The sequence below is a fragment of the Mytilus californianus genome, unplaced genomic scaffold (genome assembly GCF_021869535.1).
Source record: "Mytilus californianus isolate M0D057914Y unplaced genomic scaffold, xbMytCali1.0.p SCAF_1, whole genome shotgun sequence".
Classification (NCBI taxonomy): Eukaryota; Metazoa; Mollusca; class Bivalvia; order Mytilida; family Mytilidae; genus Mytilus; species Mytilus californianus.
Window position 1 is genome coordinate 114,975,118 of NW_026262581.1, and position 19,794 is coordinate 114,994,911.

At 31.3% G+C, this 19,794-nt stretch overlaps 1 protein-coding gene across 15 annotated transcripts in view; it reads left to right on the top strand.

Moving 5' to 3' along the window:
• Positions 1-19,794, top strand: part of LOC127731029 (A disintegrin and metalloproteinase with thrombospondin motifs 9-like) — a 120,292-nt gene that overhangs the window by 48,802 nt on the left and 51,696 nt on the right. For all 15 annotated transcript variants that reach the window (XM_052239794.1, XM_052239854.1, XM_052239833.1 and 12 more), the window contains 5 exons: positions 5,108-5,148; positions 10,024-10,129; positions 17,038-17,187; positions 18,108-18,258; positions 18,569-18,676. In XM_052239794.1, coding sequence (XP_052095754.1) covers positions 5,108-5,148; positions 10,024-10,129; positions 17,038-17,187; positions 18,108-18,258; positions 18,569-18,676 — 556 coding nt within the window. The remainder of the gene's footprint in view (positions 1-5,107; positions 5,149-10,023; positions 10,130-17,037; positions 17,188-18,107; positions 18,259-18,568; positions 18,677-19,794) is intronic.

Sequence of the window (19,794 nt, forward strand, 5' to 3'; positions counted from 1 at the left end):
GTAAACTGTTTGAATGTCATCTGTTAGTACCCTGCTAATATTATAGTTTCATCTATACATTTAATGAACATCTTTTCAAACAGTGTTTGCAACATTTGAAACACAGAATATATTTCATATTATGTATTTTCTTAGTTGTAGTTGCATAATAAATTAGAGATTGTCCTAATTTATTTTGCTGCATAGTCTCAGCTATTTACTAAACAATTTGAAAAGCTGCCTCTAACAAGCAACTTGGCTTCTTCATCGACATGTGAACATGAAAAACATTAATTATAAAGTTTATGTAACCTATCGCACTTCAGTATAGCTATCAACAAGATAGCATCACAATGAAACCATTGCACTTTAGCGTGATCAAAAATGCACTTCAGCGTCAAACCATCGCACATCAGCGCAATCATTACGGTTCAGAGTCCTACATATATATATAGTTACTATCATTTAGTAAAGACAAAGTAGGATTTATGAATGAAGTTAATGTCGATGTACTTTCACACCTGTTATTCTAGTTACAACCTCAGGACACAGAATGTCACAAGTTACTGATTGACCGATTCAAGAAAATCTATTTTACCTCCACTTGATATAACTGACTGGACCACACAGTCCAATACTTTATGATAAGGCATCATGTCCAGTTGATTTTTACACCACACGTTACACATCTAGGGACATTGACCAACACACATTCTTTTTAGGCCAATGTTCATTGACTATTCTAACTTTATTAACTTCATTCATATGCAGTCTGCCTTTCAGCAATTGTACTTAATTGTAGAAAAGGATATTTTTCACTATCATCATTTGTTTGGCTGCAATATTTATTGGTTATTGCTTTAATAATTTGCACTGAAAAAGACCAGATAGTGGGTACTTGCTGCATGATCTCTGTATCACAGAAAGGAAGGTATATCATCATTTAATGAGCTTGTTTGTTGTTATTCTGAAATTCCATACAGAGCAAAGTAAAAGAAGAGGTCAGTGCTCTGTCCACATTTTGTTCTGTGGTTACTGACCTCAGAAACTGGACAGTCTGGTTAACATAGTTTTTCATCAACTGGCTACTGAACCCAGAAACAGGACTCCTGATTTAAGATAGGTTGTCACCATTTCATTTTTATTTAGTTGTTTCATACTGTCATTCATACCATATTTTGTTATGGTTTTTGTTTATGGAGTCTGTGATGTCAGGATAATCACCTGTGGACCTTTGGCTTTACTTGTTTGTTTATTTACCATCACTTATCATATGCATCATATTTTCATTTCATATTTTGTATCCAGTTACCATCCTGTCCGATTGCAATGGCCGGACAATGATCCAGAGTTGTTTGTTGGTTGAATAAAGGATAGAAGATTTCTAATCTTTCTAAATATAACAATATTTAGAAGAGAGGATTTTGTTTTATATGACTCAAAGAAAACCAAAGGCCAGTAACTTACTTCTAGGTTACAAATAGTTGAAAAAATGGAATATCTGTATGCAAAAAGGAAAACTTTGTTAATGCTTAAATCCACATCATGAACTCTGGTGGATAGTTGTCTAAATTGTCAATCATACCACATCTCCTTATTTTATGTTAATGGTAAAATTCATTGTAATAGTGTCTAACATTTCATATTAATGACTAAATTTTAATTAAAAGTTATATACATTTACATGTAACAAATAATACATAAATATGTAACAGCTTGTTTTATTTATATTATAAACTAAAAATAGGAGAAAGCAATAATAATGTTCTTCTTAATGAATTGTAACATACAAAAAACTAATCAGTTTATTATCATGATTGATAAGAAGGCAATTCTTATGGAAAATTAAGATCTTGATGTTTGGTACTATGTTAGTTCATGTTAAACTTTTCAAATTAACTTCAGTAATTTACTGAGCCTTGAATAAGATAAGATTTTACTTTTGATATTGACTCCAAAAGTTTTAAATTCCCTGACCTGACTGTTCCTGAATTATATGGAACTTGGGATAAATTTGATGCATGTATTTTTATCAAATCTCTTTTTTCTAACACTATTTGAAAAATGTATTTTAGAATATTTAAAATGTCTTTCATTGTGCAGTAAATCTGCACTGCCTACATATATCATTGTAAATCATTTGTTTATAAATGAAGGTATTACCTAAAATCAGGCATTTTATATAACATTGACAAGATAAAACTAATAAATTAAAAATAAATAGAAGATTTTAAGTAAGATAGCACTTGCCCTAAAATATATGGTGCAAATGTTATCAAAGTATGTGCTCATTATAGGTTGGGAATGTTTAGTCCTTTATGTTTAGCAAGGCAAGTATGGTAGAACGATTGTAAAAATTCCTGCTGTACTTGGTAAAGAAATAACATCTTTTTTGTTGAAAGTTATGTCATTATACAACCAAAAAACATGTTGACAAGAAGAAAAACAACAACATGCAGACATTTATTTCTTTGTACTTGTGAGGTCATATAGTCTTAAGATAATTTCAAATTAAAATAGAAATACACATTTATATTTCATGGTATTTTGTCCTTCTGCTCTGACTTTTGGACATGGACATTTTTCTTAAACCTTTGTTTGGTATAGTCCTTTTGAATTGTGTCATACAGATTTTTTGTCATATTACAATCATCAGGAAATGACTTGCCTTAAAGATGTGAATCTTCTTGAAGTCTTTTGCAGACAATAGTACTACGATCAAAATATTACTGCCATCATATGTCTTTGATCAGTGCGTATTGTTTATAATAGTACATGTTTTTCAAATTTTTGTGGCAGAAATTAAGGAATGTTCTTATGATTTGGATATTTATCATATGAGTTTATACCGGACAAAATCTTTGATAAAAACTATTTGGCACAATATTTTATAGAAACTCCTTGTTTACACTTGATTACCAGGCACTGACACTGCACTTATAACTAGAATGTACCTTAGTTTACCAGGCACTGACACTGCACTTTTAACTAGAATGTACCTTAGTTTACCAGGTACTGACACTGCACTTATACTAGAATGTACCTTAATTCACCTAATGTCATAGGAAAATTTTGGACATTCTGCTTGCAAAATGGTAGCATTAAGTGCACTAAGGTTAATTGTGTGTGGTTTACGTAAGTTCACAATGGGCAATGATATTCTGTCATTAACCTCTTTGAAAAATGATGCAAAGCACTTGACTGGTTGTTTTTTTTAGGAATAAAGAATGGATGGCTTTTCAAGCTTCTGAACATTGTAACACCTCATTTAGGATAGTTTTATATTGTAGACGTAGTTTGACGTCATGTAAGCGGTTAGTTAACATGTTTTACATATCCATTGTGTTTGATTGCTTTACCAAAGTAATTAGCCACCAGAGGGGGTAAATTATGTTTATTATGAACACTTCAGCCAGTCCTTTCATGTTTATAGACCTTCCCTTAGAGATGAATGATTGAGATGTTATACATCAATATAGCCAGCATTTTATTTTTCTGTGTTCATTTATCAAATGAAAAAAAAAATATAGAAATCAACTAATTTTTATACCAAGAAATTACATAATTTGTTTGTGAATGTATTTCATGAATTTATTAGGTTTAAGTCAGCTGTGCAGGTGATTTGTTTTTCAATGTAAACAGTTCATTGTCCTTTATGCCAGACATCATGTGAAGCATACTTGGTTAAGTCATAAAAACATAATTGTTTGGTGCTTCTGTATCATACTATTCAGTGAAGATTGCAATAATGAGGACCAAAACTTCTTCATTCTGTGAGAACCTTGAATGAACATTGAGGAATGTTTGGACTGGATCTGTGCTTGTGGTACTTGAGTGAAATCAGGAACAAGTATCGTGTTTTGTACATGCTTATAGTACCACTCTTACTAAAATGGCTACAATTTTGAATACTAGAGTATTCTTTATCCCAGTTTAAGTAGCTGACAAGATTTTTTATCCAAGTTCAAGCAATTTATAATATTCTCATTCAAAATTTTAGCGTTTTTATTGAACTATGATTCATCAATTGACACAAGATGATACATTACACTTATACCATACTGATACTTTATGATTGGCCAGGAATTGTAGTTTTTCTTATTAATTGTCATTTGTAGTGGCTGTTATAATTACATGTCTTTACAGAATTTGCATGGTCATCGATGTTCCCTTTGAAGTAAGATGTAGGTATGCACTGTAATTAACAGCAGATAGACTGCTACATCATGGTTGTATTGCATTCTCAATATAGGATGATATTGGAAGATTGTAGTTAATTTGTACTTTTGACTTGTTTTACTATGCAATGTGACAATTTTAAAACAGACAAGAAAGCCATCAGTATAGCTGGGAATACAATACGGTTATATCATAACGATGATGATGACTTGTCACGGATTATTGAGATTTAAAGTTTTACAGATCTTGTGTGATCCTGGTAAATCTATTAACCCACCTAGCATAAAGAATTGTAACCTAATTTCCATCATTAATGGGTTAATTACGTGTCTTCTCTGATCCATGATCCAACTCTGTTTGAGATGGTGTCTTTGATTTCATGTTTTTGTTGCTTTAACTGAAACAGTTGGCTTGTAGTCAGTGAATAGTTTGTACTATTTTTTTGTCCCATGACAGTTTCCCTGGTTTTTTTTCTTGGCAGAACTTGTATTTTTAGTGGTATGCTCCTGGAAGCTTTTTCTCAGGCTTATTTCTGGTAAAACATTCAAGTTGCAAAGTTCATTCATGGAATTTTGTCATTCTTGAATCATGAAGCTATGAAATTCTTATGCCAGCAGTCTATTTTTTTTATTTATTTAAGTTATTAGTACTGATACTTTCCATATTATACTGTCATTATTTGTCAACAAAAAATATATTGTTCATAGATCCTTAATATAGCAATGCAGCATACACTTAATTTTTAATGAAATATTTTTGAGCATATGAACCAAAATTTTATTAGAATGATATTGTTATTTCAATGATTGTATTGAATAATGGTTCAGAGCCTATTAAGGAGTTTTATAATGTTGATCATTATTACACATTTGAATTGTTTTATCATTAATGGAGTTCTTCCAATGATTGTAGAGTAACTATAACAATATTCTGTTTTTGTATTTTTCAGACAAGATATTTGTCGGGCGCCAAAAAAATGTGATACTTTAGGTAAGTGTTGAACTATTGCTTAAGTGTTCAGTCAGGAGTGTGTACTAATTGATCCTTTTTATATGAAATGGAGTATATCTTCAGAATCAATGTTAAATAATGCTCACTCATAATACTGGTATATGATATAACATCAATAGAAAAATAACAATTCATCGTCTATGAAAAACCAGGATAAGTAACTATAAATATAAACATACAATAGGATATCCAAAAATATCATTTATTAACCCTTGCAAAGTATTCTGAGATGTGCTCTCAAGGATTGTCTAAGAAGTGTTGATGCCCGTATTATCTATTAAAATGTATATATATCCTTATTACATGAAGAAATACACATCAATGTATTGTAAGACATTAGCTATATGTTGTTTTCAAGGATGATAGAAATAAAACTTTTGGAAGATGCATGAAAATTCTAAACAGAATTTTTTTTCTCATTTTCTATTGATTAAAATATTGGAATAAAGCAAGTCAAAGACACTGTCAGATTTGCAATCAAAGACACTTGACAGATTTGCAGTCAAAGACACTGTCAGATTTGCAATCAAAGACACTGTCAGATTTGCAATCAAAGTATCATGTAGGCTATAATCTTGATGAATATTGTAATGATTTAGAATATTTTACTGCCAAGCTTGCCAGTCCTATAGGTATTCTATAAGAACAATATTCACCAATACTTGTGCAATGACCTTTTATTGTAGGACAAAACTATTGACAATATTGAACTACCAGGAGATAATGCATAATAGTTTTTGGTTGCATTCTGCAAGAAATATCATGTTGCTATATTATAATATCTATTACTATGACTACAGTCATATTGGTATCCATGTGATCTTGTCAGCCATACATCTACCATGTCTACCCCATACCCAGTTTTTCTCACTGATACAAACAGATGTTTCTGTAGACCAGAATGACCTTCCTTTATCACTTAATCCACACTATAAAATCAAATACTGTTCAATCATACAAGTTACTAACATGCAGGTGTGACCAACATCAAATGGTTGTCCACTTTTATTGTGATCTATACCCTGATGTAAACATCATCAATGTCCAATTGTTATAATCCAATCGTCCAGTTAACAAGGTCCAGTGTCTGACTACTATTGTCCAGTTAGGATGGATCGGTAATTGATTTAAGATGTGATTTTATGATTGATTGCATCTCCATCTGTACATCTTTTTTAATCTGAAAAGTTCTCAACTGTAGCCTTATTCATCCATAGAAGTTTCAAAAACCTAAAAGAAAATTGGATTTTTTATATAGATATATTAATTGTTTTTATCCTCATTTGAAATTTGAATATGGTTTACTGAAAATTATCAATTACAAAAGTTTGTTCAAAACGTGTCATAGGTTTTACTGTATAAATTACATCTGTATAACAACTTATGTAATGAACCCTAATATACCTGTCACTCACATATGGCAAAGTTACTGATTTGTAATTGTTTGATGATTTTTTTGGTTTTTGTTTTGAAGTTTTTTTTGTCCTATAACATGATAAACTTAGCATATTCATTCAGACAGTTTACACAATTACTAAAGATTATGGGTTGACTTATTTAGTGAAAATATAAATGATATACATCGAAACATTTAAAATTTTTAATTTATGCACTATTTTTAATATAAAAAAATACATGAAATATTTCATTCATGCTTATGCTTTCAATAGCCAATGAGAAAAACTTCAGTATATTTTAAAAGCCAGAAAAATTTATTTATTATGACCCAATATAAAAATTTTATGCGGTGGGTCTTATTCTAGTTTTGTATCATTCACAAAATTTTAATGATTCAACTCTTCAGTTGAGATTTTGCATAGTTTTTATTGTAAAGGTATATTATATATTTTGAGGTCTGGCTATTAACCTCTAGGCTATTGAAGATCTTTGTGCTGAATAAAATTTTATTTCAATTTGACAAAAGCAGTTAAATAATCTTTAAAAGTTTAACCATTTTAATGAAAACCGAGAAACTATGAAAGATATTATTTGAAAACTGAGAAAGTACAAGTTATGAGTTTAGAGATTAAAATTTCATAAAATGATCATATGACAAGACTAATTATGGCCTGTGAAGAGATTATAGCGACAAAGAAGATAAAGAAGCAATAAAGATAATGTCTTGTAGCGACCATAATGATCACACAGTGGGACTCATCCCTGTAATTGTTACCCTTATAGTCACAAAGATCTGCTCTCTGCTGAAATGACAACTTTTTGGCAAGTAAAAATGGCAATATAATGGACATGAAACAATGCTGAAGGAATTACTTAAATAAGTTTAAACTAAATTGCATGGTTTGAATTTCAATCATTTAAAAGCATAAATAGTTTTTCTGTCAGTTTGACATACAGGTTAACTGTAAGTATTTTTGTATTAATGTCATTGAGATTGATCTGATGCTTTATGTAGGGAGAGTGCCATGCTCACGGTATGTTGAAAAATCCTTGCAAAACCATTAAGGGTTCTGATGGTCTGCTGCAAGGCAAACATTATTTGTTATTTTATGATTGTCCTTTGAATCTTAACAAGAAAACTATAAACCCTGTGAGCTTGACCTCTGTGTCTATCAGGAAAGTTATAGACACTGTAAGCTTGACCTTTGTGTCTAACAGGGAAGCTGTAGACCCTGTGAGCTTGACCTCTGTGTCTAACAGGAAAGTTATAGACACTGTAAGCTTGACCTTTGTGTGTCTAACAGGGAAGCTGTAGACCCTGTGAGCTTGACCTCTGTGTCTAACAGGGAAGTTATAGACACTGTAAGCTTGACCTTTGTGTCTAACAGGGAGGTTGTAGACACTGTGATCTTGACTTATTTATCTTACAGGGAAGTTGTAGACACTGAGCTTGACTGGTTAGTCTAACAGGGAATGCTAGTAGACACTGTAAGCTTGACCTCTGTTTCTAACAGGGAAGTTGCAGACAATATGAGCTTGACCTCTGTGTCTAACAGGGAAGTTGTAGACAATGTGAGCTTGACCTCTGTGTCTAACAGGGAAGTTGTAGACAATGTGAGCTTGACCTCTGTGTCTAACAGGGAAGTTGTAGACAATGAGAGCTTGACCTCTGTGTCTAACAGGTAGTTGTAAATAATGTGACTTTGACATCTGTCTAACAAAGAAGTTGTAGACAATATAAGCTTGTCCTCTGTGTCTAACAGTGAATCTGTAGACACTGTGACTTTGACCTCTGTGTCTAATTGAGAAAGTGTAGACACTCTGACCTTGATCTCTGCGACTAACAGGGAGGTTGTAGACAATCTGAGCTTGACCTCCGTGTCTAACAGGAATGTTGTAGACAATATGAGCTTGCCCTGTGTCTAACAGGGAAGCTATAGAAAAGTGACCTTGACCTCTGTGTCTAACAGGAAAGTTGTAGACAATGTGAGCTTGGCCTCTGTGTCTAACAGGGAAGTTGTAGACAATGGGAGCTTGACCTCTGTGTTTATTGAGAAGTTGTAGACAATGTGAGCTTGACCTCTGTGTCTAACATGGAGGTTGTAGAAAATGTTAATACGTTTAAACCCCCTGCATTTGTTTGCACCTGTCCTAAGTCAGGAACCCTGATGTTCAGTGGTTGTCGTTTGTTGATGTGGTGCATAAGTGTTTCTTGTTTCTCGTTTTTTATATAGATTAGACTGTTGGTTTTTCAGGTTTGAATGGTTTTACACTAGTCATTTTTGGGGCCCTTTATAGCTTGCTGTTCGGTGTGAGCCAAGGCTCCGTGTTGAAGGCCGTACTTTGACCTATAATTGTTTACTTTTACAAATTGTGACTTGGATGGAGAGTTGTCTCATTGGCACTCATACCACATCTTCTTATATCTATTGACCTCTGTGTCTAACAGGAATGTTGTTGACAATGTGAACTTGGCCTGTGTCTAACAGGGAAGCTATAGAAAATGTGACCTTGACCTCTGTCTAACAGTGAAGCTATAGAAAATGTGACCTTGACCTCTGTGTCTAACAGTGAAGCTATAGAAAATGTGACCTTGACCTCTGTGTCTAACAGGAATGTTGTTGACAATGTGAACTTGGCCTGTGTCTAACAGTGAAGCTATAGAAAATGTGACCTTGACCTCTGTGTCTAACAGGAAAGTTGTAGACAATGTGAGCTTGACCTCTGTGTCTAACAGGGAATTTGTAATGTGACATTGGCATCTGTGTTTAACAGGGAAGCTATAAGACTATGGGTTTGTCTTCTGTATCTTATTAGCTGTTTTTTTTAAATTAAAGCTGTTTTTTTTAAATTAAATCTTGATTCTCTTTCACTGTCTTTTATTATACTGATACTAGAAAGGATGTCCAAGACTTGTGTGTTAATTGGTACAATAACTTAATGAAATATAATGTGTTACATCTTCCCCTTTGGCAAAGAAAAATGCTCATTTATTTCACACCTCCATATTTGATAAAGTTTATTAGACTAATTTCCAATTAATTAACAGATATTTGTACTTTTTACACTACCTTAAGATGTATTTGACTCATTAATTTAATTGCACAGACAAAAAGTTCCTTTTTTTTTTAGTAAGAACTATTTTGCTTTTGGGCAGGCATTTTTATATTCATTTACATTTTATTCTTTATGCATACTTATTTCTCAAACCTTATTTTATTTGTACATTAACTTGTTTTTTAGAGGTATTTCATAGTGATGTTTTTACCTTTGCTTAAATTTATCTATGTTTTTTTCTGAAACAGGATAAACTATTGCAAAGTCAAGAAATTTGGCACGATATTTGTTGTTATGAAAATAAGAAATATAGCAAAGTATGCTCATGAATCATTAAGATACCTTGTAAAAAGTCTTTTCAAAACAAAATGTGTTTTTAACATGACTTTCTGTTGACAGGTTTAGCAGAAGTAGGGACCATGTGTGACCCGCTAAAAAGTTGTTCCATTATAGAAGATAATGGAATTAGTTCAGCTTATACTATTGCTCATGAATTAGGCCATGTGTAAGTACCTATTTTACATGTTATTCTTCTTAGTTCCTCTATAGTACCCATCTTGTATTGTAGAAAAAAAATGCATGTTAACAACCACTCCTCCGTGACAGAACCAGTTACTATGGATTAAGGTAGACTTTTATTTTATTTACCTTTGTTTATAAAGTACTTTTAAGATGCAGATTGTTTAATAAGATCAGAAAGGTCAAATGTACTTTACCTAAGAGTTGATTATTTTTGTGTTAAATTGCATAATTTGCACCTCATTAAAAGTACAAATTAATTATAAAATATTTAATTAATACTATATGAGTTGTTAAATTATCTAGCTTATGCTATGTTTGATAATAGAAAACAACGATTATATAAATAGATATAATTAGACAAACAAGTTAAATGGTATTGTTCTGTCAGTATTACTAAAGGAACTTCTTTGATACAGATCAGTATTATGAACTCAAGATCAGGAAGCAAAAATACTTAGAAAAATGTGTATGTATAAGTTTATTTGGTGGTCATAAAACTTACATATAATCTGTTCAACAGTTAGGTAACATTTTAAACAAATTACCCATAAATTTCTTCTTCAAATGCAGGAAATATTTGGCCTATGGACTTTATAAAATAACTGAAATCCACCAATAAATCATAATTTGATGTCAAAATGTTTTATACTGCTTATTTCTATGTATCTTGTGCCTGTACTATGTTTATCAACTTTTGAGGTCATAATGCTTAGAAAAGGCAAAACTAGGTCTTGCAAAAAGCCTTGAACTCTATGAATGAAGACATAGCTCAGGACATACTTTAATTTTTGAGTTAAGACGAATTATCAATTAAAGGCTGAAAAAAATAGTATTGTTTTGAAAAAAAGCAAACTTGATCATAGGACCTGAAACAAACCAAAAATGCACAAAAATTGAAAGAGTTGAAACTTTATAGGGAACAAGGTAAAATTGATGTAGGGACCTTGGTAGGAGGTGGTTTCACTATTCCCTTTTATTGTATCTCATTGGTTTGGCTTTGTATTGCTTTGATAGAAAACAGTGATCAAATAAGTTCAGGTATTAGTTGTATGAAATGTCATATTTTGATAAATATTACTCCTTTATCAAAGGCTTTGACAACAGATAGGTCGAAATACTTAAGTCCTGTAATAACCTTATGTCTTAAATCTCAAATTATAAGTTTGAAATAATGAAAAATAATATGTTATTCACAATTGATTCAAAATTGTATTTTGATATTCCTTGAGGGTTTTACCTGATACCATGAGGGTCATTTGTTAAAAACTCATTGGGTAAATTGTAGTAATTTCTTTGTTTAAATTTGTCCCTTCCTCTCAAAGTGTGCAGCATAAATTGCTATGTTAGGGTGATCATAAGACAGCTGTCATTTTGAACAAAGACCAATATACAAGAAAAATCTCTTGGAGAGGTCATGTCACTTTGTAACTTTACAGGGGGCAAGCCACATCAATTTTAAGAAGCAATCTTTTTTTAATATAAGAAAACAGTGTCTTTAGATATTAAAAAAGCATCATATTTCTCAATAAGGAAAGCAAAATGAAAATTTAAAGTAATTTTACATAGGGAGTAAAGAATCTCCAAATTTAAAAAAAAGTTTATCTTTTTATTCATATTTGATAGTTACAGGGTCTGTTAAGCTCAGAAATTAGATAATTGAAAGTTGTATCTTTTACTGTGAATATGATTTTTTTTCATTTATTGATTTATACCTATTGTATTTGCATGGACTTCTGAGTTGCAAATTTATTTTTATTAGTTGACCTGATGCCCATTCCTTCTATAAGAGGTTGGTTAACCTATCTTTAAAATGACTCAGCTAGTGAAGGACTCAACCTTTATCAAGATAGGATATAAACAGATTGCTTGGTCATAAATTAATTTTCTGATGAGAAAAAGATAGATATGATGCCAAAATTGTAAATAATTAAAAATTACTGAACAAAATGCCTCAAATAAGGATAATTATTTTATTTGTGACAGTTTCTTCATACTTTACATAGTTCCAGGTGTTTGCCACTTTGTTAATTAATGTTTTGCACCTTTAATTGACAGTTCTTTTTATTGTCAAATTGTTGTTAAAGCCCTATCATACATATCTAATATCTTTTTGTGGTTACTGATTATGCTTTATTTGTACCAATACTGTAATATGACATATTCTATTGTCTTAAAACAAATGATCCTTGTATTATAACAGGTGTGATAGTCAAAGGGGAACTGATCCAAAACAATACCGGCTTCATATTCACATATATTTCTGTGCCAATATTTTCTAAGTTAAAATCAATTAAATATTTCATTGAAATATGTAAGAAAAAAGGTCTTAGAGGTGTAAATGTATTGGACTTTTTTTAGAAGTGTGTCGCGTGCCATGCTTTGGAAACATACCAGAAATAATTCAAAGGCTAATAAGTAAAGGTGTACTTTTAGGTCAATTTTGCTACTCATTAATTTAAAAGGGTTTTTTTTATTACACAACACTGTCATGGTAAATATAGTTCTGTGTATGCTATACATTCTGTTTTGTTTATCTCCATGAATTTCTAAAAATTGTCAAATAAGTTGAAGGAAAGGCATCATAAAACCTGGTTTACAAACTACTCAACTGTGGATGGGGAAATAAGTAAAAGGTTTGCATCATAAAACCTGGTTTACAAACCATCTAACTGTGTGGAGGTTGGGCATCATAAACCTGGTTTACAAACCACCCAACTGTAGGGACATAAGTCATATGTTAGGAATCGTAAAACCTGGTTTACAAACAACTGAACTGTGGAGATATAAAATATAGGTTTGTTATCATAAAACCTGGTTTGTAAACCAACCAACTGTGGGGATATAAGTTAGAGTTATGCCTCATAAAACCTCGTTTATAAACCATCCAACTGTCGAAATATAAGTTAGAGGTTAGGCATCATAAAACCTGGTTTATAAACCATCCAACTTACCTGTTTGTATAAAAGTTAGCAATTTGACATGGCAAAGCCTGGTGGTTTAACACACCACCTAATTGTAGGGATATTAGTTAAAGGTTTTGCATAATAAAACTTTGTTTGACACACCACTTAACTTTACCAAATAAATGGTTACTTTGACCTATAATTGTTTACTTTTTATATATTGTGACTTGGATGGAAAGTTGTCTCATTGGCACTCATACCACATCTTCTTATTTCTATTTACCAGTTTAATAACTTTTATTTTCCATCAGTTGTTTTTGATAACCATTTTGGCTTTTTGACCTCTGATACTACCTTTTAAAGTTTTGCTTTTTCCTATTCTTATTGTGAACATTGTAAAAGTGATTAAAGGAATTGTATATCTTTTACAAAGGAAATGAAAAAAAACCCTCTTTAAATTCCCTTTCTCCTCTTTGTGCTATGGTACCATACAGGAATGTAATTGAAAAATGAGATATAATTATCTTATTGGGAATAGCTTAGAAATGCTCATAGAAGTATTGTAATGCAAGAGACAGGTCTACTGTGAAAGAAAAGTCTCAATTTAAAAAAAAAAAAATTCCTGACTGGATGATACTTTAACTATGACAATTCCGTATTTTGATACATTTTGATATCTTATCCCCATTCTGTTTTGACAATTTTCATTACTTTAAGATCAATATATTCTCCATAGACTATAATATTTGAGAAGTCTCTGAAATTATTGATAAATGCTCAACGTTATATACAACCATTCCTATGTCTAAACAATAGGACAAATTTGGGGGTAGAAAAATAGTACAGTTCTTTAAACATTTTAAAAGGGAATTGATCTTTTCATAAAATGTTGAATATTTTGTTGTTTAAACATTTTAAAGAGGAATTCATCTTTTCTTAAAATGTTGAATATTTCGTTCTTTTAACATTTTAAAGAGGAATTCATCTTTTCTTAAAATGTTGAATATTTTGTTCTTTTAATATTTGAAAGGGGAATTCATCTTTTCTTAAAATGTTGAATATTTTATGACTGATAAGGAAAGTTAATATTTGTTTGAAGTAAGGGTGATAATAATTTAATATTGACTCTAGCTATTTACTTTATTACATAATACACAATTTTATCAATCAGTTCTGAGTGTTATTTAAAAATAAGAGGCTAATTGAATATGTTACACAGGAGAAATCTCTAGGGCCAATAAATCATAAATCACCTGGTCCGCCATATTATTCTATAAAACATTAGTAAAGTCCAATGTTATAATGTTAATTGATATTGAGGTAACTAAAGTGTTATAATTGACAACTTGTGTTGACATGCTGTAAGATGCTCTTATTCAGTCATCTTAATGTGAACAGATTGGACATTTAGATGACAAATTCTATATCATTCATATATACTTAGTATGTAAATAAATAACCATGAAATAATCTTTTACTAATTGTTGTATTTAATGGTATTGGAAGTTGTGAGGTTTGCTGGTGAACTTCCAGGTAGCCAGGTATCTACAAATAGATATAAGAAGATGTGGTATGAGTGCCAATGAGACAACTCTCCATCCAAGTCAAAATTTATAAAAGTAAACCATTATAGGTCACAGTACGGTCTTCAACACGGAGCCTTGGCTCACACCGAACAGTAAGCTATAAAGGGCCCCAAAAAATTACTAGTGTAAAACCATTCAAACGGTAAAACCAACGGTCTAATCTATATAAAAAAAACGAGAAACGAGAAACACTTATGAACCACACCAACAAACGACAACTACTGAACATCAGATTCCTGACTTAGGATAAGGTGCAAACAAATGCAGCGGGTTTAAACGTTTTAATGGTACCAAACCTTCACCCTTTTTCTGAAACAATAGTGTAACATCACAACATACACATTTTGATTATTCACTGCAGCCATTTGCAAACATTTCCTTTGTCCCCAATTATCAAGACTGACATGAATCTGTGCAGACATGAATCTGTGCAGACATGTAGGAAAGTTCATTGAAAAAATTCTACAAGCTAAAATTGAGCTATAGAATACAGTATATGTATACAGCAAAGCGGAGACCATATTTCGACTTTTTGAGGTTTAGGACATTCTGAGTATTAATTCAATAGTAAAGGATGAAGACTATTTGAAGACCTCTAAATAAAAGATAGCAAGATGTGATATGATTTCCAATAAGACAACTATCCAACAGAGTCCATATGATGTAGATTTAGGCAACTATAGGTCACTGTACGGCCTTCTACATTGAGCAAAACCCACAATGTATAGTCAGCTATTAAGGGCCCAATGTTTACTTTTGGAATCTGTTTTTAGTTTTATGTTACGTTCTGATCTTCAAGCACTGATTATTTTATGGTGATTATTTTGCCAAAGTCACAGAAAACACATTTCGTATCTTCTATACATGTTTTTAAAGCCATGTCCTTTTCTGAAATGAAGGCTGAATGAGAAAATATATAAAGAATCCACCTAGTTAATAGTATGTCTTGGATTGTTGACCTTCTCACACAAATGTCCAAGTATATGTCAGTCTAAAACAAATAAACATTCCCATAATAGGTCATAGTTTTATGATGGCAAATGTTTACCAATACTGTTATTGTACTCCAGATACTGAAACAGCTGGTCCTGAAATGTCCCAAATTACATGGGTGTATCCAAAATCAGCTAGTATTAGTTATACTATTATGGTTTACTGTCACCCTGTCATTTTGGAGTCAGTCTTTTAGGTGTAAAGAAAACACATACATGACAAATTTTCAAGGCTGGTGATTGATTGTTTAGTTTTCATTTCATTGTAAATTTACAAATTTTGTTGACAGATATTTGACAAAGTTTCAGAGTGAACTGGTGAGCCAGTGCAGTTGTAAATGATATAGGACTGTCATTTTAACTTAGTCTCTCCATGTTTGTCTAAATTTACCTTTAATAGCTAGTTCATCAGGAAGTTTGTAAGAACTATTTCCTTCTCAGATCCACAACTGCATTGGAAAAATAAAAAGCTGATTCAGCTATAATTGAAAAACAAGTAGGGAGTTGTACAATTTGATTACATGTTCAATTTAATTATAGTTTCCTCTCACCTCTGTCAAATTTTATCAGATGTGCATTCTGGTATCTTTTATCAAAGATTTGATTATATAACCACCTGCCAGAAATGATATTCCTTCAAAGTCATACATGCTGTAAATTTCTTATATCTACAATATCTATTAACATTAAGGAACTATTTCCTTCATTTCTATATAGTGCAATGTGGTTATTATTGCATCAGGAATAGACAATTTTAGGTTAGAATATCAGAAAAAATTACATTAGTGTTCTATAAAAAACCTGTTTTGGGTCACCTCTGTGTATTGATGGTGATTTACCTGTGATTGTCAGGTAGATTGTTTGTAATTATGTAATCAGAGGATTTATCAATTCATCTCTTGTTATAACCACACAACCCCTTTAAATATTGTGGTTTCTTTGATTTATATGCCAATGTTTTGATACATGTCTTATATTTTCTACTTCAATGTGGTTAAGTTAGTCATCCCTCCTTATAAAGAGTGCAGACTATTTTCACATCTTTTTCAGAGGTTAGGGAGTAAAATTATATTGAATATGATTCACAATGATTGAAAGTCAGTGATGATAATGTGGTTTCACATTTTGCTGTTAGTCCTGTACACAGTTTAGCTACTGCCCAATCTTAAAGCATTATGTACTGGCTTTTATGTAAGACATCAGTGTGCTTTATCTTTTAATGACAGCATTTTTTTTTAATTCTAGCTTTCCCCCATCCTACATAAATCTGCTAAATATCTTTCCCTCCATCCTACACAAATCTGCTAAATTTCTTCTCAACCTTCCTACATTAATCTTCTAAATATTTTTTTAAGCTGTTTTAAGTTGTTAGTTTGTTAAATTCAAAACTTTGATTTGTTATTTTTTCAGATTTAATTTACCTCATGACGACCAACCTCGATGTCTAAAATTCAACAAAGGAGATACTAGGAATAACGTGATGGCACCAACACTTGACCATAACATAAGTCCTTGGTCGTGGTCTCGATGCAGTGCACTTCTACTTACAAAATTTATTGAGTATGATTCTAGCATTCTTTAAATAGTATAAATATCTAAAATAATTGAAAAACTCTGCATTCTTGAAAATATATTCAACCTTATATTAGAAAGATGATTTTCATTATTATGCATTCATGATTACTGCTTCAAGTAAAGCTCTAACTTTTATGCAACATAAAACAAAAAACAATAAAACTTATTACAAAAAAATAAAGTTATTTTGATACAATTAGACTCTGGGGAATAATTGTTGATTTTCTAAAAAAATAGTGTGTAGGGGAGGGGGGTTACCAGATTTAAATCTAGAAATGATACATGAGGCTTAACAATACCACATGTTAATTCCTTATACAATTTGACCTGAAATATTGTCTTTTTGTCTCAAAACAAAAGGAGTGCTTCAATTTTTAGGGAATATGAACTCTTAAGCTGAACCTTAAGAAGTGAATACAATAGAAAAATGAATGAAATTATCAAACCTTTAAAATGATAGTCATGTTTACTTCTGTTTGGTATGAAAAAACATTTTTTCTATAAATTTGGCCCTAAAGTAAAGGGCAGGGACTTATATGAGAATGAATGTTGTACATTTACATCTGTCCTACATCTTGTCTTAGATTCTTGATTAAGGAGTAAAAAGCTTGTACCCAATGGAAAGTTATAAATCTTCCGTAGTTTAGGTATCAATGGTATTGGTTTAAATGACAATATTTGATTATTTTAAACAGTGGCACTCTGTTTGTGTTTAGAAGAACTCCAATAAGAATATCAATGGTGACATCAACTATAATCAGCTTCTTTAATCTAGCCTGCCAAGATAAACTTGACTGGCCTGTAGTAGTATTGCAGCCTTCACCCTCTTTATATTGTCTCTATTCTACATTTCAACCATGTTTTAAGTAATAATGACTATCCTCTGTATTCATTCTTTGGTGCAGTGCAGGTTTCACAGAGTGTTTGTTAGACAAGCCAACAGAAACAAAATATATACAACCAAAACACCATGGAGAACAAGTACAAAGATATTACGATGTCAACAGACAATGTCAACTGTCTTTTGGAAAAGATTATGCTATCTGTCCATTCATGGTAAGATAACTGTAATGTCATAAATTATTTCTTTAGTTTGAATTGATAAATGCATTGAATTAAGAATTAAAATAATGTTACAATGGTTAAAGTCATGTATAACTTCAGAATAGGTTGAGATTCTTTGTGTCATAATATATTACACACAAAACAGAAAATAGAAAAGGTTATGTTGAAAAGAAAATTGCTGAAAAATGTACAGTTGTATTTTGCTGTAAATGCATGTGCATTCAGTGGCTTGTTGCCCTATGAATCAAGGATCTAATTTCCTTTAAAAGCATTATAGTAGAAGAGATGATCTATGTTTTAGGCAGATGATTGTGGAAAGCTATGGTGTACAGATTTAAAGGACACATATAAGAAATGTAGGACGTTGCACATGCCATGGGCAGACGGAACTGACTGTGGATCTAACAGGGTATGTTACTCAACAAAAAATCGAACTTCTCATTTGCATACAATCTTTTTCCACATCTACAGTTTCAGCAATCAGAACCAATACTCAACAAAAAATAGAACTTCTCATTTGTATACAATCTTTTTCCACATCTACAGTTTCAGCAATCAGAACCAATACTAGAATAACACTGTTATCATGGCTTCCCTGACATTGTGAACAATGTGAAAACTCTTTGTTACACCACTCAGCATATGTTGCTTAGTTTACTTTGGTGTCTCAAGAAATGTTAAATTTTGATTACCTTTACTTATAATTCAGCCAGTATCAATCATTAGTACACTTATTTTTAAAGCTTCCAATTTTTTAGAAATACTACATATAAATGTAACACTTTCCTTCTGGCTGGCACCTCTGGAAAATGAGACATTGTTGAACTATTTGAATGATTAGGCAAATTGGTTGCAGATTATATGATTAGAATTTAATGATCTCTTCTTTGATTAAAAATAGCATGATTTCAGAAAGTTTTTTGTCAGACATGTATACTTGAAGAATAGGATCATTGTAAAAACTTTTGCTCATCTGGCACAAATACTTTATAGTGCTTGTCACTGTTTATTAAGTAGTTACGTAACTGTGTTACTAGGATAAATGGTATAATTTGGAAAATTTTCCAATTTGCAATTTTGATTTATTGGTTTTCAAATCGTTATGACTTTTTACATGCAGATATTTTTATCTTGCACATGTTTTATTGTGGAACCCAGCCTATATTTTAAGAGACTGTCAAATTGATACACAGAGGATTTTCATAATTTACACAGAATGTCTGATATTATTTTATTGACTGGATGTCAGCTGTTCTCCAGTGCATATTCTGAATATTTATTATATAAACTGATTTAGGAGATTGTCTTGCTGATACTTTCAAGATTTTCATAATTTGCCTAAAATATGTGATTATATATTTGTTCAAAGATTATTTTTTGTAATTATGTGCAGTAAAAGTCAATAAATTTTGTGTTTATTTTTTTTTTATCTTATTTAAATATCCAAAATCTTCAAAATATATCTTGTAATTTGTCATTATTTAACTAATAAAAAGAAGACTAATAGTTCCTCCCAAACATCACCAC